The sequence below is a fragment of the Mugil cephalus genome, chromosome 11, assembly GCF_022458985.1.
Source record: "Mugil cephalus isolate CIBA_MC_2020 chromosome 11, CIBA_Mcephalus_1.1, whole genome shotgun sequence".
NCBI classification, from domain to species: domain Eukaryota; kingdom Metazoa; phylum Chordata; class Actinopteri; order Mugiliformes; family Mugilidae; genus Mugil; species Mugil cephalus.
Genome location: NC_061780.1, coordinates 3,078,925 through 3,105,330, shown reverse-complemented (window position 1 = coordinate 3,105,330; position 26,406 = coordinate 3,078,925). Strand labels below are relative to the sequence as shown.

At 40.8% G+C, this 26,406-nt stretch overlaps 2 protein-coding genes across 4 annotated transcripts; both read right to left on the bottom strand.

Moving 5' to 3' along the window:
- Nucleotides 1-292: 292 nt before the first annotated feature.
- On the bottom strand, nt 293-10,363 carry ccne2 (cyclin E2). Of its 3 annotated transcripts, none has more exons than XM_047599899.1 (12): nt 6,064-10,363; nt 5,164-5,202; nt 4,718-4,799; nt 4,586-4,636; nt 3,807-3,949; nt 3,093-3,228; nt 2,865-3,011; nt 2,663-2,758; nt 2,412-2,546; nt 2,211-2,322; nt 1,899-2,056; nt 293-1,727 (listed from the first exon to the last, which is right to left on the bottom strand). In XM_047599899.1, the coding sequence occupies exons 1-12, from the start codon at nt 6,096-6,098 to the stop codon at nt 1,617-1,619; spliced, it is 1,245 nt and encodes a 414-aa protein (XP_047455855.1). In that variant the 5' UTR covers nt 6,099-10,363; the 3' UTR covers nt 293-1,616. The 3 variants fall into 3 exon arrangements, with proteins under 3 accessions (XP_047455855.1, XP_047455856.1, XP_047455857.1); XM_047599900.1 differs by having other exon boundaries at nt 6,758-10,362; XM_047599901.1 differs by lacking the exon at nt 6,064-10,363 and adding an exon at nt 5,904-6,017.
- A 1,341-nt stretch (nt 10,364-11,704) lies between these two features.
- On the bottom strand, nt 11,705-23,918 carry tp53inp1 (tumor protein p53 inducible nuclear protein 1). The gene is made up of 4 exons (XM_047599907.1): nt 23,672-23,918; nt 19,624-19,996; nt 15,801-16,335; nt 11,705-15,487 (listed from the first exon to the last, which is right to left on the bottom strand). Exons 2-4 carry the CDS (start codon nt 19,754-19,756, stop codon nt 15,265-15,267), a joined length of 891 nt encoding a protein of 296 aa, XP_047455863.1. The 5' UTR covers nt 19,757-19,996; nt 23,672-23,918; the 3' UTR covers nt 11,705-15,264.
- Nucleotides 23,919-26,406: the final 2,488 nt, after the last annotated feature.

Here is a 26,406-nt window from a genome sequence, read left to right as displayed (position 1 = left end):
CGCATTCAATGAGGCAGACATAGATGTGTCCATGCACGCATACATTTAGAAAAATGTAAAGCATGTCTTAGCTCTTGAGTACGTGACTTAATTTGTTTTCCGTTTTATTTGGTGTAATTTTGAAAGATCGTAACATGGTACTTACAGTTTGAAGGAAACCCCTTTAAAGCCAAGGTCATTCTGTAAAATATGAGTGTGACAGGATAAAGACAATCTAAGTCCAGCAGGGACACAAACTCCAGTTACCCTTTTAACCACAACTGTAAATTATAAAGCAAAGAAGAGTCTTAAAGCAAGTTGGTGTCATGATGTTATTGAAAACATTCAAATATAAAAGAAAAATAACAATTCTGAATTCTATGTACAAAAACATATTTCTTTAACATCTACATACAGTTTATGCGGCCGTTTGTTCACTGTGGGGGGTTTACAGTCACAGGTTAGATTGATCCCAGCCTTCCCCACTTAAATTAAGTAGCCGTACATTGAAATTCCTTTTACTTTATATAAAACAAAATAATAATAATAAAAAAGGCACTAAAAGGACAGGCTAGTATACAACATGAACTGTAATTCAACAGGTGTCACCGAGTGAAATCATAAATAGCTTGCGGCTTTGGCAATCAAACGGCGCTTATTCAATGCTGGAAAACTTTACATATGAACAGACATTAGTTTTCTTTACATGCTAAGGCTTCTCAATAAATACAAGCACTTGAGAGAAGAAAAAAAACAAAACAAAAACAAAGTTAAATCGTCAAGTTTCCCAGGAATGTAACGAGAAATGTGCAACTTGGTTGCAGCGATGACTGGGCCACAAACGGCTGAGGTGCGTTCAAAGCACCTCGTCACAACAGAAGTGACTGATCGTTGCTGTGGCTCACGCAGGCAGAGACGCTTTGTAGCTCAGGAGCAAGCCATTGTTCCTCTGTGGCCAGAACACAGAGTAAATCTGTACCTGCATCAGGTTTTAAATTTAGCTGGGGATATACTTTTTTTTTTTAATTTATTAAAAAAGAAAAAAAAAAAGAAAGAAAGAAAGAAAGAAAAGAAAACACACACACAGACCAAACCTCTAAGTTCACCGGTTCAGTTGGGAATGAGATTCACTGTAATGAAACAGACAACTCCTTGTTTCCATTATTCCTGAGAATATGACTGAAGCACCATCTGAAAGCATTGAAATTTCTACTCTTGGAACAGCACCAGTGACGATACGGCGACAAAAATTATCTGTTTCCTCTCAAACCAAAACCTGTGTACTAAACGAGAAGCGCGAGAGCAGCTGGCTGCCTTCCTCCACCAGCCTCGGCTAAACATCTGTTTTGTGCAGGTAGCTGCTGGTTCAATTTCTGAATAAAAATTCAAATTAAAAAACGATTTTGTTTCCTGCCTAAGAACTGTTATTCTTGACAATATTCATATTGAAGACTGACAAGAAGTCCGAACTTAGTGTTTATACATTAAGAAAAAAAAAAGAAAAAAGAAATAAAAACAAAGAAAATGCTACACGAGGTGTGTTTGTTTCGAACTGCATCCTGTCCATCCCGTCCAACGAGAGGATGCTCTGAGAAGTCTGCCTTCAGGTCAGAAAGGGGAGAGGTAGTGGGTCTCACTCAGGGTTTGGCTGGTTTCTCTGTGCTGTTAGGTGGAGTCGGCATCATTCCCACGGCAACAGGCGACAGCTGACACTCAGGGTTGTCGATCTGATACTCCTGAGCTCTCCTCTGCAAGATTAAAACACAGTATTTACTAACCAAATCAAAATTTGTCAAGTTTCAAACCACTAACTTTATTAATCGAGGTGGACAACAATCAGTCGAGCCAATAACAGTGAGTCGTTTTAAAGATTTGCTGTCATTAAAAGTGTTGAGCCTGACTGTTTGCATTCTACTCACCAGCATGTCTAGATAGGACACGTGAGTCTGGATATTATGTCTGTCATCAGCTTTAACTTTGGGGAAGTTCTTGAGTTGAGGTTTGGGTTCACATTGGAGCGTGTCCATGAAGGGACTCATCCACCGAACGCAGGGTGACACGCTTTCCCACGTCAGGCCTGGCAAACACACAGAAACGTCAGTCTGAGGACATCTCAAGTGACACGCAGCAAATAAAAGCCCAAAACCTCATGTCTATTTAAGTGAAATACAACAATGAAGGTCTGTCAGGTTCAACCAGACACTATGAAAGATGGTCGGGGGAAAACCCACCTGTGACTTTATGAACAACTTCAAAGGTGGAGAAGTGGCAGAAAGCAGCTGCAGCAAGAACATTGTAGCTGTAGTCCAACGAACCAATGTCCATCATGCACAAGTCCAACAGCTGTAACACACGGCAAAGGTGAGCAATATGTTTTCATTTATATAACCAGATCAGATGTATATCTTAGTGGATGAGGTGTGTGAAGGTACCTGTGTGATCTGGATGTAGGTTTCCTGGGAGAACTGTGGCTCTAGGAAGTTCTCTCCATCTTTCTGAGCTTCAACCTGAGCATAAAGCTTCAACCATGAGATGGGCGTCTCTGGACAGAGGTTCCAGTCCAAAGCCTGGACAAAAAAAATAAAAAAAAATCATGCAGGTCAATAGGGAACAACATGCAGCTACATACAACTAAGAGCAAACAACTTCACGTTTACTCAAGTTGCGTTTTGTGCTTATGTACCTTCAGTATGTGAAGCTCTGTGCGCTGGATGTCCCATGTATCGCAGGCTCCATCTGTGACGTAGGCAAACTCGTAGATTTTAGGAGGGTAGATTTCCTGAAGAGAGGGGAGTAGTAAAGTTAGGAAATTCAATGGCCAATCTAAAAAACAAACAAACAAAAAAAGAAAACACAAAAATATGTATCGATGAGGAGCAATGTACCTCTATCTTGGAGGCAATGAAGAGCGCCGTGATGCCGATGAGCTGCAGGCAGTCTTTGCTGATGTCCTCTTGAGTCAGCATGAAGCGGTCAAAGTAGTCCTGAGCGAGATAGGCCGTCTGTCTGTGGAGGCTGTACACTTCACTCACCTGGAAGAAGATGCAGTTAAAGTTACTACTTGGAAATAAAAAGTGAACTCTGTCATTTTCCAGTTAAGCGTTGCCACCCACCTCCAGCAGCCAGTCCAGCAGAATCGCCCTCATCTTGGGCTGCAGCTTGGGGTGCCGCTGCAGGTAGCTTTTGTCATGGACGTACTTCAGCTCCTTGTTGAGCATTTTGATCCACACATCGTCTGAACTGGCCCAACTGGAAGAGATGGATCAGGCTTGTAATCATCTGCTGTACCACATGAGTAGCAGCAGCTGGGTTTTAGGTTCCACGTGTGGTCACCTCCAAAGCTGTTATTCTAGATCAAGACTATAGACTTTTAACAGAATACAAATACTAGTCCCCATCTTGTACTGTACTTGTTCTCTTGATTAGTCTGTTTTCCACTGCAGTCCATTTAATTTATCCATTTGTTTTTTTTTTTTTTTACTGGATGCATTGTATTAAAGGGTCAGAAATCAAAACTGGCAGAAACCTGAGTGTGCTTTATAAAGTTTGTTTCATAAATTTGCTAACATTTACTTTTTTTCCCACAACTTCCCCGGTGCATAAAGCAGCAACTCTTAAATTGCTTAAGATTTGCAGATACACAGCATATAGTGGGAAACACTGAAACTTCTTTCACAAACTCAACTAAAGAGAAGTGAAGTGCAAATATGAGCATTAAACTCTGAATACAGACTTGGGCGGAGTAACAGCTCAGCAACAAAGGAGAACATCTCAGCATGACGTGTCGAGTGCCAGCGGCCTCATTGAGGTGTAAAACACGTCCTTACCTGAGGCGAGGAATGGGGGAGGCCTTGATGAAGAGATTCTTGAATCTGTACTGCTTGAAGCTGGTTGGGTCTGCAGGCTCCAGCTCTTTGTGGGGAGTTTCGATGAGAATGCACGGGCTTGCTCCCTCTTCCGACCAACACGTCTGGTTAAGACAAATATAAATAAAAAAATCTTTAATACACGATACACATGATCAAGTATTAGGTTATTTAACCACTAGTAAACAGAATTTGCCAGGTCTTTTGTAAAGGAGTATTTTTCCTCAATGGTAACTTTTTGGCTTGATTTGAAGTTCGTCATCTTACATTTTATTCATCATGTTCTGTACAGGTTACTTTCTGATGTAAAAATCAGTGATGTGCAGCAAACCCATTTTGTCTTAACAAAAAAAAAAAAGGGATTCCCACTGAAGTTTCTAAATCCTGCAGTGACCCCTTCTGTCAGAACCGAGTACTGCACATTAATTTCTGAAAATCCTTTGACGTATTTATTCAGACTGATCAGAGTAAAGCTGCAAAAATTTACAATTAATGGTGCAAAAAAAAAGAGAGAGAGAGAAAAAAGAAATCACCTGATTCTTGCATTTAACTAAATCGATGCAATCCACTTACCAACTAACCACAAGTCCAATTTCTAAGTTATGTATTGCCGTTTAGACTGGGCAGGACACACTGAGAGGCAGGGCGGTCACAGTACAGATAACTAGTAACAACACACACTCTGGGTTGAACCCTTATCAGTTATAAACACACAGACACTTAAACATGATGCGACTAACCTGTATTTCATAGCTTTGCTTCTTGGCAGCAGGTCGTAACTTCTTCGAGGGCTGAAGGGGAAAATTTAAATAAACCGGTGAGTCGAGATTGAGGCTAATAAGAAGGCTGACAAGTAGTGAGCGGACACAAACCTCGGACTTCCTCCTCTTCAGCGTGGCTTTGGCGGTCTGATCAGGTGTGTTTGAATCTCTGGCTTGAAGTGTGATGCGACCACTGAAATAATGATTAAATCTTATCAGCATACATCTTTGGGTTTGGTTACCTTCTGGAACAAATAAAGCCTATGTTCCTTCCAAAAAAAAAAAAAAACACGCAAATATACAGCCAATCTGAAGCTTTACTATAGCTAGAGGAGTGAGTTACAATATTGTGCCACTAAATGGTAATAATGAATTTGTGACCATAACTACAGTAATATGTTGTTCAAGATCAAAAATATATCAGAATTATGATATTTGATTAATAGTTTGTTGTAATGTTAGATGACTCATCTATCAAATGTGCAACTTTTTTCTTATAAACTACTTATCACAGGACCAATTAAAACACAGATATCTGAGGAAGATCTAGCGCTTACCTGCGTCTGGACATGATGCTGACTGTATTTATGGCTCTTCTGCAAAAAACAAAAAGAGAGATAAAAGGGTTAGATCTAGGAACAACTTTAACACTAGACACAGACATCGGGAGGCATCAGCGAATTTATAAATATAAGTAGACTTGTTATGGATTCATTTCTTTTAGGATCATCTCATGAGTCCTCTCATGAGCCACAGGGCCTCAGTAATCATGAGTACACTACATGCTACAGATTACTGGTAAGAGGTAATTGATGAGGTTGCATAAGCATGTGATGGCCCAGAAGGAAGAGGCCAAAAATAACTAAAATGAGCCTAAATGGATCTTTGAAAGTCCTGGAGGTGGAACAGGAGGTCCTGGAAGCTAGAGACCTCCAGAATCTAACTTTACATCAGATTAACCAGACTCAGTCTGAACCTGGTCTTAAGCTGCAGTTAGCTTATGATAACAGATATGGTGTTAGCTTGTGGCCACCAACAAAGAGCCACAGTGGCTCAATAAACCTATAGAGGACGAACTACGAAAGCCAACATCATATAAAAGTCACTTCACGGAACGCATCGTCTCACTGGAAAGAGGAAAATGCGATAAAATTGTAATAAACACAGGGCCAAAGTAGCCACCCTGGTCCTGGGAGCTAGTGCGGCGACTGCAGGCAAAAAGGAGGGGGGCTGACTTCTCCCTCCATTTCAAACAAAAAAAACTCAAAAACGCCGCGTTTCAACTCAAATGTCTCACCGCCAGACACGAAGCACACGTCTCTGGATATGTTTGGTGGACTTTGAGTGGCTGAAATCGACGAAATAATAACTTTATCTGCGAGTATTGAAACTCAAAGAGGCGCCAATTTCCGCAGCGCAGAAGCGGGAGGATTTGAGCCCTGCCTCCACAAACTTACCCCAACTCTGTAGACGACCGTTGCAGACCAAACATATAGTCTTTAAACTGATATCAACAGCTAGGATAAACCCCCGACGACCACATGCGTTAATATCAACCTATTTCATGCCCATTAAGCGCCAATAAGGCAGGGTAAACCGAGACCACCGCGAGGCTGCGATGCGAAGTAGAGCTACTGTAATTAGCAAACTTAGCCCTATAACAGCTAACTAGGTCAACTATAACCACCTTAACCCCGATGTGCAGATAAACTGTGGATCCACAGTTCTCACACACAAACGACGAAATCATTGCTAGATTTAGGGAAAACGTGCAACAAAGCACAAGCCAGTTAAACTGCTTTGTTCGAGCTGTAAAAATAGGAGCGACCTCAGCGTTTGTGCTGACAAACTTCACCAAAATACCAGATTTTCAACTAAGCACACGCCTAGGATCGAATGCAAGACTGATCTGAGATAAAGCATCGAGTATTAGAAATGGTAACAAAGTGCAATACTGTAAAATATAAGTTAAATACCTAGATACGGTTGTAATACCTCTCTTGTCCATTTTACACAAAAAATACACTTCGATAAGGGTTAGGATCTAAAGTTGAAGCTCGTACTGCAAAGTATAGAAGGTTGTGAAGCCAGACATATGTTAGAATTTTTAAAATAGTAATGTAACTATGCGTTAGAGCTCGGTGCTCTTACCTCCTCGGCGAAGAATGAATGAATGCATCAGCTGTGGCGCCGGCGCCAATCCTTATATCCGCATCTGCCAGACTCCCCTACTGCGCATGCCCGTTCCCGGTTAACAGAAACGCGCTAAATGTTCAAATCTGAACTGAGATTTTTACAAATGAGCAACGCCGAATGGTTTAAAAGGGGTTCATATACTCCTCTCTGCGATGAAGCAGCTTTTTATAAACGTCAGGACGCAGATAAACGGGTGATTTACCAGGTTAAGCCGAGAGTTACATTCACTTCTAACGGACACCGAGTCGACGGAAGGTTTTATGTAGTAAACACCGATTTCCGTACGTTCCGGTTAAACTTAAACGACTCGGTAGTCGCTAGGAAATAATGTATTGGCAGATACTTGTAATATTGTTCACGCTCTACATAGATATTTTCGATTTTTTACGCGGCACCGAAGCAACTTCCGCGTAGGAGTCCCGCCTGTGGGAGGGCTCGCGTTGACGTCAAGCCAATCAGAGGGCGAGCAGCAACAGCCGCGTGGTCCCGGAGCAGAATGTAAACAGAAGGAGCACGAGGAGCAGCTGTCAAACAGAGAAGCCAAAGAGCGGCTGAATACATGGTGGTTCATTTCGTTTTTTAACCACAGAGCCGTCACTCAACGGTGCTACTAGTGCGTCTAACACTTCTATCCAAAAAGACAAATAACATCAACACAAAGATTCTTCTAAAAACATAAAAATACGTAAAAAGATCTAAAACTATGGAAGATGCAAAGATGCAAAACAACCACAAAGAATAGAAACGACTTCAGAGACGCAACACATTTGCAGGAAGATAACAAATTATTACAGAGAATCTAAATGACCAGAAACAAATATAAATAATGACACAGAATGACCAGGGAGATGACAAAAAAGGAATTAAATTCCACTATGGAGGTAAAAAACTTAATTGTTCTAAATATATATATACCTTAAGAGTGTTATCAAAATGAAGATGACTATCTTAATACATTGGCCTATGTCACATCCTTTTTTCAAGACAATGCCTCGGACTGTTTCATTATTATGGGTGTTTCATAATTTGGCAACCATTTCATACATTTCTGCTCAGATAACAGCTGAATTCTGTCTAGTAAATTGACTTCGCCCTATTACACTGACATTAGTGAGGCATAGCGCACAACATCATGGTTAGATCACTGCGTCTGTACAGCTGATGCTCATGACACCATAGAGGAGTAACTATGAATTTTCCTCTACTAACCATGTGCCCTTTTCCTTTACTGTCAACCTAGGCAATATACCTGCTCTCTTGTCTGTAGATAACAATATGCATGTGGGGGAAACAGAATGGTCTAACCTGAATGAGGAGGATCTATGTGGATAATATTTCCATTCTGACAAGTCACTGAGTAATGTTGAATTATCAACAGATAATTGAACTGTGCTATTTATATGATAATATTGTACCTCAAGCAGGTCCCTGTGTTAAACAAAGCCCAACCAGGATGGAACAATTATGTAAAAGACCTTCATGCTGAGGCCAGAGAGAGTTGGGTTGAAGCAGGCAGGCAAAGAGATACTCCCTTATTTGAATTTAAGAAACAGGCAAAATTTGAATGTGCCCTGCGATTCATCAAGAGGAATGAAAATGCAAGCAAGCTAGAAAGTCATGATCCCAAGGATTTCTGGAAATAAATCAAAAGAATGAATAGCTGTAAAGCATCATTACCAAGTAACACTGATGGTGTCAACGGTGTAGAGGAAATTACCCAGTTGTGGCAAAAACGTTACTATGAGCTGTTCAACTGTGTTAAAAGCAACTCCTATATAGTAATGAGGTTGTAACTGTCTCCACGCGAGAAATATATGATTCCATTAGGATACTCAAAGAGTATATAATAGATGTGGCATGGATAATATATCTGCAGAGCATTCAAATTTGCACGTAGAGAACTCTGCCCCCTACTTGATATTTGATTTACAGGCTTCTTAAGTCACAGCATTCTTCCTAATTCCATTTTATCTATTGTGTTAGTGCCAAAGCTGTCAAAATTCACAATCTGGACATCTACAGACCCATAGCTGTGGCCAGTATTTTATCCAAGGTCTTAGGGAGGACTTCATTGAATAGATTGGAACAGTTTGTTTGACCTCTGACAGCCAATTTGGTTTTAAACAAAACATGGTACTGATGTATGCATTTGCTCTAAAAGAGGTTAGATTTGTTCAACAGGTATAATTCCACATTTTGTATGTATGTCATTGACGCCTCTAAGGCTTTTGATCATGTGAATCACATGAAGTTATTCAATAAGCTATACAGCAGAGGAGTTCCTGTAGTGAGAATCCTGGTTTTCTGGTATAGACACCAGTCAATGTATGTAAAATGGGGCAATTCCATGTCCGCTCTCTTCAGAGTTAGTAATGGAGTCAGGCACGAGAACATATTATCTCAGTTTCTGTTCAATATCTATGTAGATGATATATCAAAGTTATTAAATAGCTGCAGAACAGACTGTGTGGTTGGTAATACCATAACCAGTCACCTGATGTATGCAGATGATTTGGACTCTGGGCTGGATCTCTGGACTTCAACATTTATTAAAGTTAACCTCTCAGTATGGCTCAGACTTTGCCATTAAACATAATTCAAAGAAAATCAACATTATGAAAGAATTAGAGAGGACCAACTCAGAGTCATTTCCTTACTTCACTCGCTCTGGTATAGTCCTTAAATAATGTGCTGAGGTCAAATATTTAGGACATTATATTACTGACAACTTATCTGATGATAGGGACATTTGCAGACAGTAGAAGCCAATATGCTGATTGATGAATTTAGTATGTGCTCACCATGTACGCTGCCCATCTGTGGTGTGTTACAAAAAAAAACAGTATGTGAAAACTGAACGTAGCATATAATGATGGTATGAGGCTGTTACTGAAGGTGCCATGATGGGGTAGTGCAAGTCAACTGTACGGCCTGTACTGTACTGTCATGTACAGATTTATGTGTGGACAGTCCAAGTCACTGAACAGTCTTTCAGCAACACTGACGAGTTCTGCAATGAGTGGCATTAGGCTCTCATCGAGACTGTGGAACCACTGGCATTCAAATCTACAGTGGTGGAAAATATTTTTCAAATATTATCATGAAATATTTGTGGAAAAATACTTTTTGTGTTTCAAAAGGTGTGGCTGCATTATACAGACACAGACAATACAAAATTAGATGTTTTTTTGTGTGTTGTTTACGAGAAAAACTAACAAAACTAAATTGTTGACAGTTTCAGTATGTTAGTTCTCAACATAGTCAGTATCAAAGTCAGCAAATAACAGAGATTCTTTGGTTTGTGCTTTGAAACAGACCTTTTGATAATCCACCACAGATTTTCAATTCAGTTCAATTTTCAAACCACGATACTGTCTCCACCATGTTTGACAGTAGGTACCATACATGCCGGAGACAATGCTTCACCTGGCCTTCTGCATACCCTCACATTAGCAGGAGGAAGATAAAGCTGAAATCTGAACTCATCTGACCACAGAATCTTCTTCTAGTCCCTGACTGTCCAGTTCTTGTGTGCTTGAGCCCAATGACGCTGGACTACCCTCTGTCTCTCATTGATCAGGGGCTTTCGACAGCCATGTAGGACCTTAAGCTACGATCTAAAAGTCGACCACGTTCAGTGTGGGTGGAACACTGCACAAGAGTTTGGTTTGACCACTGCTGTTGGAGCTCCTGTGATGTCATTCGGCAGTTTTCCCTCCACATTTGGATCAGGATGTGGTCATTTCTTGCTGTAGAAACCCTTGGACGTCCAGATTGGGGTTTGTCTTCCAAGCTGGTGATTCGTCTGTATTTCTGCAGAGTGGATCCAACTGCTGAAGGACTGCATCTGCACTTCCTGGTGATCTTCTGGCAGCTGTATCCTTCCTGGTAGAGAAACTGTATCTTCAGGCGTGTTTCCTGCGTTAGGTTTCTTGTTTTATCCATTTTAGTCTCTGAAGAACTTTCAGATGTACTGGTTTTAATATAGACGCGAAGCACAACAACAGGAAAATCTGTCTTTTAATAAAAAGTACAGCCTTCATTAGTGGATCACTGGAACCAAAATGACCCAATACTCAAAACCTCTTATGTATTTTTATGGAACAAATCAATTTTACGTTTTTGATGGTTGTTTTAGGAATTGTTTAGTATTTTGTCTGTGACTTTACTAATAGAAATTGCACTTGAAGAGTATTTCAAAAATGCATGAGGTGTCAAAAACTTTTTTCCACCACTGTATATGTGTATTCATGAACTTTTTTGCCGATTGTGGACTACTGTATACTTATTAATCTGTTGTATATTTGTTTGTTTTTACTATGGACCTTGACTGTGTCCTGAATTTTATTTGTGTTGTGTGAGTTGCTATCTGTTCTTAATTGTCGCAACTTTCCTAGGCTGCTGTCTTGTCCCGGCTATCTTTGGAAAGGAGGTCTTTGTATCTCAATGGGATCGACCTGGTTAAATAAAGACAAATAAATAAATAAATAATGAAGTTTGATTGACTGATTGATTGATTACAATGATGCCAAACAACTGTAAAGAGACCTAAAGGCTAAAGAGGCTACGGAGACCTGTAAGGCCACAGAGGAAACTAAGGGACCACAATGAGACATAAAGGCATCACAAAGAGACCGAAATGTAAAATGACCATCAAGCAGACATAAATGAACTCAAAACAACTGCAAAATGATAGAAAATAACCATCAACAGAAAAGGACAAAAGGAAATAAACGTGCAAAATAGACTAATGATTCATTTGTAGTTAAATATAGACAATATAGGCCATGTTTCATTTCATCAAGCTTGCTGCTGTAAGAAATTAAAACCCCTGACCTAAGCCGAGGAAAACAAGCTGAACAATCACTGTAAAAGGACTAAAGAAACACACGGAGATGAAGATTTGTGTATGAAAACATTTATTGTAGGCTAATAAGAGATCACATGTATTAACTATAACAGTTCGAAAACAGATGACCCCACTTTTTAATTAGCTTTTTTTGTTTCTTTCTGCCTGACATCAGAACAAACTGAATTGATCTATCATACATCCAAAAATACAAAGAAGGAGACCAGTTATATTGATAAATATAAAGTTAACCCTAAAAGTCCTACACCTTTTTTTCTTTTTGGCAAAGTGCTGTATTATTCCAGTAAACTACACATAAAAGCAAAAAAAAAAAAAAAAAAAAAAAGCCCAAAAAGTCTAACACTTTGTGAAAAATAAAAACGCCACCAAACAGTCTTCACACATTTTTTCAAATAAACAACAGGAGAAAAGAGGTTTTGCTACATCATTCTGTCTGGTTTGTTGAGTCATTATAAAAGCTGGGCGGATGGTGGTGGTGGTGGCGAGAGCATACAAGCTTCCTTCGTCCGAGTGATGCATAGTTGGTATCTGATGTCTGTTTGTTTTTATTTATTACGTCCCACTGGGAACGTTAAAAAAGAAACAAAAAAGAAAAAAAAGTTCAAGTTCTTCATAGATGCATTGTCATTACAACATTTCAACCTGGAAGGCACGTGATCCACAAATTTCAAGGCATTGAACAAAAAAACATTACAAATCCCTGTTTGTTTGATGATGGAGAGATGAGCTGAGAACAGAAACTACAAAACAGATAAAAGAATTTAAGGCTCCTGGCAGCAAGAGGAGCCTCTGACAATCTCCTCCGATCCCTTCTGTCTTTAAGTTCGTCTTTTTTCGAATCGTAGTAACACAAAATAACATCGTCCTTGATTGCAAAGCTCACTAGTAGAGAGAGAGACATTCCAGAAAAAAAAGCTTAAATACACCAGAGAACCACACCATTATTGATTATTTACAGCAAACCACACCTAACAGTCATTTGTTAGTGCTTTCTTGATAATGCTATCCTCCCATCAACAGAGGCAAACTGAAGTCAGATTCCTACGGAGATTCAGGAACCACACTGCACAAGGTTTTCATCATCAGTGACCAATTTTTTTCTGTGTCACAATTATTGTGTTTATTTTCTGGGTGTATACCGTATTAACATGTTTGTGTAAATATTCAAGAGGTTAAGTTATGGGGTTAAGTGTTAACTTATTTTGCCCAAAGAGTCTTAGAAAATCTTGAGAAGACAATAGTGAGTTAAAGAAAATGACATCTAATTTATATCATTACACATCTCTACATTTTGACTTTTTTTTCTTGGCAGTAATGGTCAACCATAGCTTTCAGTCACTGTTTGATTGATTCTTTCCTCCTGCAGTGTGGTAAATCAGCCCGGGCTCCACTTTCCCTAGAGCAGACACATTAAAACATTAAATAGTCCACCATTTCAGAGCGCCAAGGCCAAGAACGGTCGCAAAAAACACACTTAAAAGTTAAACAACATAAAAGAACATCATCAGTATTATAAACTAGTGAAAGGTTAAAGATCACTGCTACTTTTTTGGTTTAAATATTTTAACAGTTTAGCAAAATGTAACTAAGTTAACATGGAAAATAGAACAGTTGAAAAAGCATAAAGTACATTTCTAAAACCAGGATAGGTACACTTGAGCAAAAAACATATATAAACAATGTTGAACAAAACCAACAGCTTCTCTCCATCTTGATGGATTCCTAACAGTCGACTGACAGCGTCAGGAGTTCACTTTCACAATCCTGGGACCGAAAGAAGTTTTCAACACACAAAACTAAAAGTAAATTATTTCTCACTAAGTTTTTTGTTTTGTTTTGTTTTGTTTTTGTTTTTTTTTTTTTACAAGGGAAGGCTCGCTTGGAAAGAGCCGGAAAAGTCCGGGCTCACACAAAGAATCATCAGCCATCAAGTAAATCTGCATTTTCCTAAAGTGTAAAGGTGATTGGTTGTGACCCTGAGAAGTGGACTGCAGATTTGTTTTAAGAACAAACAAAAAGAAAATTCATTTTCTTTTTTCCACCATCGTGACACTTGATAACACAACTTTATAACCATGCAACAGATCGCACACTAACATAACCAAACATACCTAAGCAAGAAACCGTAGACGCATATATACCAACTTCATACTGATATGTAATTAGTTTTTTTCTTTTCAAAAAATATTTTGGAATTTTTTTTTACATACATTTTTTTTTACATTTCTATTCATCTCAAAGCTACCGTTAAAACAAGGCGTTTAGTGATACTTAACCCAGTATTTTTTACCGACTTTTTTTCTATTTTTTTGCTTCAAAAAAATATTGTGAAAAGTACTGAATTATAAAGTTGGAGGCAGGTTCAGGTGGCGCAGCAGGACAAGCAACAAGGAAACGTCGCTCTTAACAAAATGGTGGTTCTGCAGGACTCAAAAGAGAGAATCAAAGAGACACATTTCCCCGATTTAACACTGTTATACTGAGTTGCTGGTGTGGTGCTTTTGCATTTGTGGCTTCATTTGTAACTGTGGTGTTCTTCTTATTTAGTAAATAACCGATTAAATACAGATAAAATGTGTTCAAGTGGATTAATAAGTGTCAGATTCCTGCCACGGCCACAGTCACAAAGGAAGTAACACAAACTAAAAATCCATGACTGAAAGGCAAAGCACCTGCAGCACTGGGTCGGTTATGAGTCAGATGCAACTCTAATTTAGTTGAAACTCTCTGTTTGGTTTTTCACTTTTCAGTTGCGACACCCTCCATTTTGACAGAAAGAAAATTGTGAATCTTCACATCTGGGTTAGGCTCAAACCTGTAGTATTGAACATAGATGGAGGTGTAGTAAATGTCCTCCTGCGACTACTACAGAAACACATGAGATAATCCCAAAACAAGGATTCAAAACTTATTTCATATGGGTCAAGCCATTGTACTTAACTTCTATAACAGAATTCTAATGAAGTTACCAGTCAACCAAAGCATCAATCTGAGACCCTGAAATGACACCTCTGGACTATCCTGCAACACTGTGAACCTGCCGCCGTGTAAAGTGACCTACAGCGTTGATTCTACACATTAAGTTGTCCATAAAGAACAAAAAGAAGAAGAAGAAGAAGAAGAAAGACGGAGAAGGAAAGGATGTTACCATCTCTTTCTCTCTTGTGATTGGACGCAAACTAGTTCGAAGAAACAAGAAGAAACAGCTGGGTGTAAAGAAGGAGGGGTGCACATGATGACCTTTTCTCTTCACATCCCTTCTTCTCAGCATCAATATTAAGTAGGATGGATGAAGGAGGGAAAAAATGAGAAGGGAAGAAGAGGAAACTGTCCACTGGCCACATGACCTGATTCAATAAAAACAAACAAAATCACCAGCCACGGTCCCTATTTCACCGTCCACTCAGACTACAGAACAGATCAGCATGTCATCAGTGGCTGGTGATTTAATTAACTTGTTGCTGGTGTTTGTGTCTTGATAAGAAGAAAGATAACTGAGGTGGGTGTTTGTGGGTGGCCAGTGTTGGATTCCTTCACTGCTTATTGAGGTTGATGATGGTGTTGATGATGAAGGTGATGCTGTCAGGACACCTCAGAAGTTGAGGTGCCTCTGGCTGGGCTGGTGCAGGTGCATGGTGCTGGCCTTCGGGGGGCGCAGCAGGTTGAGGCGACGCAGGGCCTTGCGGGACAGCGGCTGGGCGCGCTGGGTAGCGTTACCCGGGCGCTGCTGCAGGAGGCTGCTGTGGGCGGAAAGTGCCGCAGCGTAGCAGGGGGAGTGGAGGCTGGTACGCCGCTGGACGACTGCCACCTCCGGCCTGCAGGGGGCGAGAAAGACAGGAGCACAGAGAAGATTAGCTGACTGAGGAAACTAAAAATGCTTATGCTCATCAGTGGTCTCTACCAAAATACTGATATATGTTTACTATGTATTGCTTTCTAATGGCATTATTGAGATCACTGGTGTCCTCCATTGATAGGCTAGCAGATATTAGCTGTTTCGCTTCAGTTCATCTCCATACACTATGGTTTTCCAGAGGATACTCTCTATACAAGTCGAAGAAAGTAAAGTAAAGTAATGAATAAAAATCTCTCAAATCAAACTCTATCAGGTAGCTCTCAGGACTGTACCTGTGACGAGGACCTTCTAGTGTGCGTCTTGACTTCTCCTTTCCACCTGAGGCTGTCGGGGTGGCAGCCATATTGCCGGACAAAAAGTCCCGTTCCCGGTTGAGTGACCGTCGTGGCAGGGGGTCGTGGGTGAGTCGTGGGGGGCTGTGGTGGGCGTACACGGACATGCTGGGATGTTCGATCAGCAGGTTCTCCAGCGGGCTGGTCTCCAGGAGGACAGGCTTGCTGCCTCGGCCGGTGAAGCAGGGCGGTGGCGTGACGAACCAGCTCTCCTCCATGGAGCAGGCGTCCAGACGAAGGAACCCGCCCTCCTCATCATTCTCATCATCATCATCTTCGTCCTCCTCAGCGCCGCCGTCCGGGTCGGTGTCAGCCGTGGAGTTGAGGGAGGTGCAGGAGGCGTAGCGGATGGGGGGGCTAGCCATAGGGGAGGGGATCATCACAAGGTCCTCCTCCTCCACCTCCTCCTCTTCCTCCTGGGGGTTGACAGTGGATCCTGAGAGGACGTTCCCACACTGACCAGCACAGGCTTCAGCTGCAGAGAGAGAACAATCGGGAATTGGTGGAATTGATCTGATCAACCACTTGTTGGTGCCTTGAAGAGCTTTATTAGAACTTGGCTAGTCAAGCATTGTCAAGCACAATGCATTGAACCCATATTTGAAAACCTGTTTAAACATAAAATACTTTTTGTATCCTTGTTTTGGACTACAGTATTTCTCATCTTTCACAAGTATTTTACGATTTTACAAATTTACAGGCTAACATCCCCGGGTTTATGTTTGAAAGAAGAAGTTGAGTTGTGTTCTTTGGGACAAAAGTCAATAAGTAATAAGAACTTGACTGACAAAAAATGTCTCAAGTTCATTTTTACACCATAAAATGTGATAACATATCTTCTTTAATAACCAACACTTTTTTCTGTTACAATATTTTGTGATATAGGCAAAAACTCACAGATTGATATCTACATGTTTTAATTCAGACTGCCCTTTTTACTTTTAAGACCTATATTTTTCAATTGTTCTTTAAAGAGGTTTCTTTAAAGTCTTTGTTCTTCAGGCCTTTTAAAGCTTTGGTTTGTGGTACAGTAAGGTCTTTTTTCTGTCAGCAGGTGGCACTGTAGCTTGTCTACGCAGCAGCAGAAGAATTAGTCGGATGTAAACAATCACTTTCTGGCTGCTGAAGAGTCAGAGAACTGCAGACAGCATGACAACTCAGCATTACCAGCCAGAATCTCCGACTGAGACCACAGCTGCATTTTTCTTATTATGTTATTATGTGCAAACACTTCTGCGTGCTGCTACTTCTGTCTCACACCAACAGAGCAGTTTCACCTCACAACCACTTGATCCTCAACATTTCCTGCAGCACAAGTAACGGCTGTGCATTCTTTTGTAAATCAACACATACAGTAAGTGTGATCCCTGCACCGCCAGACTTCTAACTCTGCTCTAGGCAACACTGGAGACTTTCCAAAAGCTGCAGGTCACACTCTTGTTTTGATCCAGAACCACCTTCTAATGGTTCACAGAGAAACAGGAAGTTATGTGACAGAAAGGCAACATGATCTCAGACTGGGTGATAAAAATATCTTAGTGTTGACTAGGCAGATGTCTCTGTTTGATTTCAGCCCTGTTTAAGGACATGCTATTTTCTGCGCTGGTCAAATAAGCTTGTAAATAGCATGTCATATTTGATCTTAATCAAACCATGCTGTAGGAAAGTTGAGAATTCAGCTCCTTCAACAAATCCTCTCTCAACCTCTGCGGCCTCACTGTTTACTGTATGCATGCACGCATGCAACTTTGTTTGTTTCCATATGTGCCAGCGTTTGGAGCTTATTTCCACACGTGACAGATATCCTTGTTTACCCACAACAGGTTTGAGAGGCCGCAGAGCGCTGAGTCAGTGGCCAGCAGCTGATCTGCCAGAGTCCTTCTGCAGTTATTGTCTTCCTTGCAGACATTCATAATCAGAGAGGTTTAGGTGTCCAGAGTCTGCCTAACCATGGGTCTCTACAGCAGGAGCGAGGCACCGTCTTCAGTGAGATCCAGCAGTGTTTTGGACACTCAGGCTGGCTGTGCGTCGGGTTAATAGGGTCAGCCTGGATTATGAACGAACCAGCTGACCCTGTACATAACTCTGCCTCCTCTGGGAACCACAAAGGCTCAAAGTCTGCTCAGTGGAGCAAACAGCTAACGTCACTTTCTACCAGACTTTCAACTCTTTTCCTAATTTGAAACATTCAAGTTGTGTTGTGCAAGAACACTGTTTCATCTGTCGGCTGGGCTAATCCAAGCAAATTTACTTGTATTTTGCAAGTGACAGTGTTTTGTAAAACATGATGTTGTAAGCAGGCCTCTGTCTTGACATACAAGAAAGGGACATGGATGGAGATTTGTTTGCAAAGTATGTTCACACATGAGCCAATGCATGCATGCAAGATTCTGTCAGATACTGCACTGTACATACAGTGTAAAGTTAAAGCCTTAAATGGTAACTGCTGTGCAGTGTTTGAAAACTCAAACTTTCAAAGCACAAAAGCTGAAATGGTGTCTACAAAGGTGTTCATGTAGCTCATAAATGTTGGAGCTGGTAGCAGTAGCTCTGATAAAGGTCAGCTCAGGATCTCAAGTGTTGGTTTATTTAGAAGAGATTCACATCAAGTTGCAAACCCAAGAGAAAATGCCAACGAGCCCTCTGAAAGTCTGATTGAGTCTGACCTTGGAAATGCAGCTGGAGGTGTTTGCGTTTGTGCATGATGCCACTTTATGGCCACAGAGACGTAGTGGTGTATCCAGATGTGTTCGAGGCCGCTTTGTGCCCATACATGTCCACCACCTCTGACACAGAATGGGAACCATCATGATCTATTTTTACCTCTCCTGGTTCCTCAGGCATTCTTGTTTGACCTGTTTACAGTTTGCCCATAAACTCCATGATGTCCAACCCCCCACCCCCTGCCTGAAGTGGGCCAAACAGAGGCTGCCCCCACCCCCTCGTCCTCGTCCTCCTAGCTTAAATATTCACACGGCTGTGGAATAGGAGACGGGTCAAATCAAATCAAGATTGGTGGTGGGTGAACGTGGGACAAGCTACAGCCGTGCCAAGATTCAGTCAGAGCCATGTGGGGGCCACTGCAGTGTGTCATGTTTCTGTGTACAGTGTGCCTGACGGCTTGAACTTCTCTCTGTATCATGTCTGTTTTGACTGGGATCTTTTCTTGGCCTCAGACAGCTCTGGAAACTTGGCGCGACTTTTACCTGCTATTACAAAACTCGGTATCTTTCCTTCAGATTTCTTGCTCCATGTCGGTTGCATATGAAGTGTGTTACCCTCAGTGTGATGAAATAATCTTAAGATCTGCTTTTCACATTCAGTCAAACTTGTTGTCTTTTTCAGAGGGTGGATTTTGTAACTTTGAATTCAAAAAGGACCCCATGGTTTAAGAATAAAACTGCAGACTGGCGTAAGGTGGAGCCTGAAGTTGGGCTAAAGTCCCATCTTAAATGATTTGCAGTGTTTCAGGAAGAAATGAGTAACACAAACTCCTGAAGGTCATTAAGTTTACTGACTGTACCAACTGAACTCTAACTGTCAGAGTCTATATTTACTTCACCTCTGTGTATATTTACCGTCTTCTCACCTTCAAAGTAGTCCATACTTTTTGTGTGATCACATTTATCTGTTAATAATAATCATAATAAAGTGAATATCTACCTTGGACCCTGGGAAATTAGAATTGGCCAGTCTTAAACTGAGGCAGACAGTAGTGATATACGAGCTAATGTAATCCACCTTACACTGGTTTCAGACTTACCTAGGTAGTTAACCAGAATCCAGTCCTCCTCCTCCTCTTCTTCCTCCTCCCCTTTGCTGTCTACGGGTCTGCTGCATCGACTCAGCTCCTCCACATCGTCCCCAAAGAGAGCGCTGGCAAACCTCTGGAACATCCCGGGACGTCCTGCTGGGCCGTGCGGTTAAGGGAGGCCACGTGGCTCGGGGCAACGGCGGGGTGTGTTGCGGTCGCTTTGGTCATCAGCTGCAAGGTTCACAGCGGGAGGAAGGCTCCGGAAAGGTGCTAAAGTGCATCAATGATGTGTGGTCATGGATCTTCTGAGGACCAGCAGACAGAGGCTGGACATCGCTCAACGTCAGGATCAATTCAACGAGTGCAAAAGTACAAAAAAACCCTGAGAAGAGACAAGAGTGGGACAACGAGTCGATCAATAGGGTCCTGCTGGATGAGTCTTGACACGATTCAAGAAGTCGTTTTTTCTTTAAAGCAATTACAGCTGATTGGCATAGGATACAAACACAGATCCCCCAAAGTATCGGCCTAATAGCGTCAAGTCAACCCTGATGAAGCGATGGTGACCATAATTTTCAACAGGAGCAAGCACCATCCATATAAGTAATTATTCTTAAGCTCCACTTGTTTCTCTTTGGGAACTGTTGAAGTTGGTTACCTAGGCAACCAGAGTCTGGTGCTGCTGTTAACACTAAGACTGAACCAGACAGTAAATGGTCTGCAAATGCAACACTGTGAGGAAGAGAAGGTCTGCTGGCTACACAGGGATATTTGAATCTCGGCTAACATAAAAATAACTGATTGACGTAGCATTGAGAATGACCTGAAAGCAGGTCTTCCGTTAAATGGCCAGACACTTTCAGGTCAGTGATGGCTCCAGCGGGTCTAATATAAGCTGCCTTTACAGTGTCATGTACAGTGGAGACCAGAAGCACATTTGCAGCGTATGTTTTTGTCTCAAAATAAAATGTGGCTGACAGCCAAGAATCCCAGCAGCCAGCCAAGCAATTATTAAGTTACCAGTGACCCCTCCAGCCCCCATCAGATAACACTGCAGGTGACCCTTGACATACATCGCCTTGTCCTTGGCACTTTTCTCATTTTTATCTTTAGAGTTGTAAAAATAAAATCTAGATCTGAAGAAAACATCCATGTCCAAAAAAGTTACATTTCATTTTATCTCCAATCTCCATTTTATGTTGCAATTTTGTAACTGTGTAACTGCAATTTTGTAACTGTCTATTAAATGCATTCTCTCGCATTATCATCATCACAAACTGGACCCTTTGCAGTGTTGATGGATTCATGAAAAAATGACTGACTACATAACTCGACAAAGAAAGCTGGGCTTAATAATGCAGCATGAAATACTAGTTTTACTGGCTGCTGACTGTGGGCTAATAGCTCCATGTAAACATTAGCAGGTGTTGGTTTTACCTGCTGAGCGTCACATCCTCATTCCACACTAAAGAAAGAGCTGCGATAACCGCACCGACCTTAAAGACTGCTCCATGAGTATTCAACTGAAAGATATCCTTTATATCTCAGACATGTGGGTATCACCATCACTGGATTAATTTCCTGTCAGGCCAGATGAACACAAGCAGAAGCAGCTCCAGTTTCTGCAGTTATTGATCTGATGTAAGCGAGCAGAGAGAAACCGCCCTATCTGTGTTGTATTCACTAGTAAATAAAGAGATCCGCTGTCCTCAGAGGACACGCAGACACAGTTGGCTGGCAGCCTGTCTGCTGAACTTAGTACAGTCTTTCACACTAGGAAAGGAGAGTCCTTGTCTCACTGCAGCTGCTGTCTAAATGCTATCAACTGGCACAATATTAGTGGATTAAATCCCCCACTATTAAAGCCCTTCTTTTGTCCACCACTTAGTTTCACTTCACTAAAATCTCTCTCTACAACATCCTCTGATTGTCCAGGGGATGAAGACCTAAATATACTCATTTATATCTAATAAATGCTAGAGCAATGTGGGACTTTTTCATGTGTTTGCCTCTCAGGCTGCAAGTTGGAGCTATAATGAGCAGCCAGACATGTAGCTATGAATACTCAGGGATTTAAAAAGATTCTGTAAAATATATGTTTTTCCGAGTATAAATCAACCAAATATCATCAAGTTAATACTAACTAACGTGAACAGATCACTAAATATCATGTTCTAAAAAAATAGTTCTACAGAGCTCTATTTATAACTTAATTTAATAGTATGCTTTTAGTATTTTAATCGATAAATAAAGTGTGAACTGAAGTACAGCAAGTGCACAATAACTACAACATAATATAGTATTTGCTGGACTTATGGATATGAATTGAAAACTGCAGCATCACATAGGTAAAGGATAAAATTGTATCTACTTCACATCTAATGGCATAAAACAATATGTCATCATTTGTCCTCTGCAACATTGGAAATTAACAAAAAATGAACAAAATAAAGATTGATGGTCGTTTGCCAGTTGGCCTGGGATTAATAGGGAACTCCATATTTAACCTTAAATTGTGGATTATGTCTTAAATATTTTAACTTTTATTATAATAACTCGTATGTCCACTAGGGGTTCTCAACAGCAGCCAACAACCAAAATACCAAATGCTCTTGATTATTGCTCTTGAACGCGCAGTGGGCTGGAATAGAATGCATTGCCTTTTATATTCGGCCTATGGTGCGTTTAATTCCCCCCGTGCATGCTCGTTTTTCTTATCTCTTTCTTTAGGGTAAAGCGGAAAACAAAGGGTGTTTCTGTTTTTCTATGACGAAGCAAACTACGCCTTTGTAAACATCGAGCTCCCGTGATGAAGAGAAAACAGAAAAGAGTTGGAACTGACTGACTTTAACACTGACAACAGCAGGCTGATAATCTGCGGCACCTGCTTCTCCTCGTTCACCCTCCTCTCCTCTGACAGGATATTCGAGGGATAAATACTAAACATGATTGCAATCTCTCATGACAATAATCACCAAAGACAAAGGAGGGCTCCCCCAGTTTGTTCTAAGGACGATTAATGTGATTTAAGCAGGTCACTGAGTCATAGCTGTGGCTGTCTGCCGAAGGGCAATAGATGCATCTATTACATCAGATCTGTAAAACCAGCTGTATCAAAGGTGGGCTATGCAGGACGCTTGGAATCCTTCAATCTGCTGTCTGTGGGCTACAGGATTAGGGGGAAAGACAGTGATTAAACCCATAAACCCTGATTACACGCGTTATATTTGGTAAACAGAATGTCAGACACTATGTACACTACGTATGTATTTAGTATCTTTAGTGTCCTCAAAGCTGTAAAACTACAGAAACGGTTTTTGCTGTTTTTGGTCAATGAAGTGTCAAATGGTGAAAACACAAATCCAACCAGACGACTAATCTGTAAATTAATCGGAAAAATAAAATGGGAAAGATAGAAAATACAAATACAATGGCATAACAAAAGCAGCCAGGCTCCGTTAAGGAAAATCTGAAAACTGGGAATGTTTGACATTTTTACTACTTTATTGAATTATTAACAGAGCTATTGTTGATTAAGTGCTTGGTGGATGGACTGATCGACTAATCGGCTAACTCGTTCAGTCTTGATGCCATTGATAAACCAGTCCGTGGGGAGAATATGCCAAACTGATCTAATAAAGTGCCGTGTGGGGGTGGTTAAACAAGGGGAAGGGGAGGAGGCTGTAATTCTACACTGCCAGGGCTGGACCGCATAGTCTGGATGTTTAAACTTTTATCTCTGCAAAATATGTCCTGAAATTGTTTTTAGAATATAACAGCAACGCCTAGCGAGTTCAGTCAAGTAAAAAAAAAAAAACGCGACTAAAGCAGCTACTGCCATCGTATAAAGAAAAAGGCCAGCAACAGCAAGGTGGAAGCTAATGCCACTGAGTTAGCCGAATAAAAATGCATTGTTGTGGCTAAATAACGCGGCGTAATCCTGTAAATGCATCTATTTCCATAAGGTATAAAGTGTCCATACTCCAGTGCAGCAGAAAAATAGACGATTGGCCCAAACACAGAGAGCAGCGGAACCGAGAAGAAACAAAGAACTCACCTGCGGCAGAAGGGGGAGATGTAAACGAGTTCAGATCGTGATTAAAATCCTTGAAACCGAGGTAGATGTGTTACTTTTCGAAAAATAGAAAAACTTGAGGCTTCTTCGCGGAAGAAATAAAATATAAAAAGGTTAATTTATGGACTGTTCATCGGGAGTCACAGTGCTGTTGAGTTTTCTTTCTTTTTTTCCTTTCAGTCCGTTTCCTCCTCGATCCCCCGACTGCGCCTTCTTTTGTTGTTGTTGTGGAGCTCCAACAGCTGATCGCGGTGACGTCGACAAGGACAGCCTATCGCAGGGGACGGACAAGGATCGGTTCGTCCAATCAGAAGGCGCGACACTGGCTGTCACTAACACACGTGACCCCTCCCTCCCCCTCCCTCCTTTCCTTCAAAAAAGGACATGACTGGGCAAAGCGCTCGGATAAACGGGTCTAAATGTGGTCTTTTCCGCCCCACAAAATAACAAATGTTACATAAACACGCCAGCATCCGGGTTCAGCAGCTAGTTTTCCTGTTTTTTAAGTATCCGCCCACCCTATTAATATCAACATTTAAGCGGAATAATACAGAACTGTAAAGTTTGCATAATAAAGTCATAAAACGTTCACAGCTAAAGAAAAAAAAATAAATCAATAATTTCCCAGATGCATTTGACCGAGTTTGATGGTTGTCTTTCTTTCTTAGGCTCATAAAGCAACAGTTATGTAAAAGCCAGGGCCAGATCAAACTTTTAAGGGGCCTCAGGGCAAACAAATTGGGCCCCCACTGAGCCCCCATTTTTTAAAGTCCCAGTTCAGTTTCTACATCTAAAATCTAAATAGGGGTCCTGATGCAAATTTCAAATTTTTACGAATTTTGCACAGGATTATTGTATTGTTTTATAGTTTCTTCTCACAAGTCATAGGGTCACCCGAGATTTTCCCATTCCCAAATAACAAAAACTAACTTGTACTGTTTGGACATTGCAACATGGGCTGATTACACAAAAATACACTAGTTTATTTTGATTCAGTCTCACACACATGCTGCTACCACAAATACTCACTATAGCATCAAATAACAATGAATCTGCTGAAAATAGTCCCAAACAAAAGCACAATTTTATTAAAAAGGTGGACTAACTATATATTTCCAAAGGACTTTATAAACTTATTCAGTTTATTTATAAATTGAAATTCAAAGATGTTGATCCCAAACAATAATTTACAGCTCTCTCCTTCTAAAGATATGTTACAAAATGAGTACAGGACTTTCTGTCCTTAGATTTTATGATCATCATCAGATCTGTCTGCGTATTGTGACCTTTGACCTTGTGACGTCTGTCATTGCTGCCCTTACAGATGCACACTGCTTGAAATCCTGTGATGACAGCACTCAAAGGCAGATAGGGAGATAGACAGACTGATGAAGGGCTGTGCAGCCCTGTCCGATGGCTTGTCTTTGCGTGTTTATTATTATGACAGCGGGCAATAAATATGATGGGCGTATTTGACAAGCAAAATACATCACCAGGGCTTTCCTTTTTCACTCAATTAAAACTTACTGCGGACGTCTTTGAAAGGGAATCCTTATGTTTTTTTTTTTTGTTGTTGTTTTTGTTATGACCAAGAAATGCCAAAGTCAAAAGTTAACTGCAGTAAAAACAGTACATGTTGCTCTTTCACATTGTAAGGAGCATGTCTTATTCGTTTATTTATTTATTTTGCCTAACTCATGCTGCGCCGTTTTCAGCTCCAAATGTGACTGTCAGAGTATCACTCGAGTGTGAAATGTGCAGCACCAATAACACAACTTACAGTTGTGTTATTGTGAAGTTACAAATGCAGCTCAGAGGAAAGGCAAACAACCCATTAATAAGTGACACACAATAGGAAGATTTTACATGGTAATAATAGGCAGCTGTTTTGAACTTGTCTATTAGTTTTTGGTATGAGGTGCAATGGAAATAACCAAGTACATCTACAATGCATCAAAATAACTAACCGAAACATAGGCAATTGGACATTTGGATTTTTAATTTTATTTTTTTCAGATATTTAATAACCTGAATGTTTTTTTGTGATTGTTTGTCATTTCCTTGGTGTAGCTTAGTCTGTCTTTTGTTTGTATTTGTGGAGAACGTATTTTTGTAAGTGTGTGTGTCTTTGTTTGGCATCTTTGTAGTGTATTTGTGGATCTTTTGGAGCTGTTTTTCCCATATGTCTGCTGTTGCTTTGCATCTCTTTTAGCTGACTGTGTGTCTTTGGAATGGTTATACATCTGTATGTGGTCAGTTGCATCTTTCCTGGGTCACTTGGTGTGTCTTTTGTGCAGTGGTAACGGTCCCTGCAAACAGAAACTCTGACCCAGTGGGCCTCAACCCAAGCAGCGTCATTTCCGTGGTTGGCGTACAAGCTCCGTCGCCGACCTCCTTTTGCACACGGAAGATGTGTGAATCATTCCAGCTAACAAAACACAAACTCCTGCTAAACACCCATGTGGAAAAACACACAAAAAAGGAGGAACACAGGGACAACATGTTACCCTAGAATTTTCCATTTGCAAATAACACACTCGTACTGTTTGGACGTTGCACTGATAAGACGTTCTTCACTGCTCCTGCCCTGTGTTTTCTTCTTTCCACGGTGTGTTACATCACCACAATATATTCTTACCTATGCGTCCTTAATCTGAACTGGACTTACTTACTTAAAGCACAAATGAGAGAGTAGACATTTGAAGTTGTAGATCTAA

What these genes read in the sequence shown, in the direction of transcription:
- ccne2 (XM_047599899.1), bottom strand. Translation starts at nt 6,098, where the DNA reads ATGTTTGGTCTGCAACGGTCGTCTACAGAGTTGGG. An exon ending in TCCCCCATTCCTCGCCTCAG is followed by an intron (nt 3,229 to 3,806) that starts GTAAGGACGTGT and finishes CATCTCTTCCAG; the next exon opens with TTGGGCCAGTTCAGACGATG. An exon ending in TCATTGCCTCCAAGATAGAG is followed by an intron (nt 2,759 to 2,864) that starts GTACATTGCTCC and finishes CCCTCTCTTCAG; the next exon opens with GAAATCTACCCTCCTAAAAT.
- tp53inp1 (XM_047599907.1), bottom strand. Translation starts at nt 19,756, where the DNA reads ATGTTCCAGAGGTTTGCCAGCGCTCTCTTTGGGGACGATGTGGAGGAG. An exon ending in GATTCTGGTTAACTACCTAG is followed by an intron (nt 16,336 to 19,623) that starts GTAAGTCTGAAA and finishes CTCTCTCTGCAG; the next exon opens with CTGAAGCCTGTGCTGGTCAG. An exon ending in CTAGAAGGTCCTCGTCACAG is followed by an intron (nt 15,488 to 15,800) that starts GTACAGTCCTGA and finishes CGCCCCCTGCAG; the next exon opens with GCCGGAGGTGGCAGTCGTCC.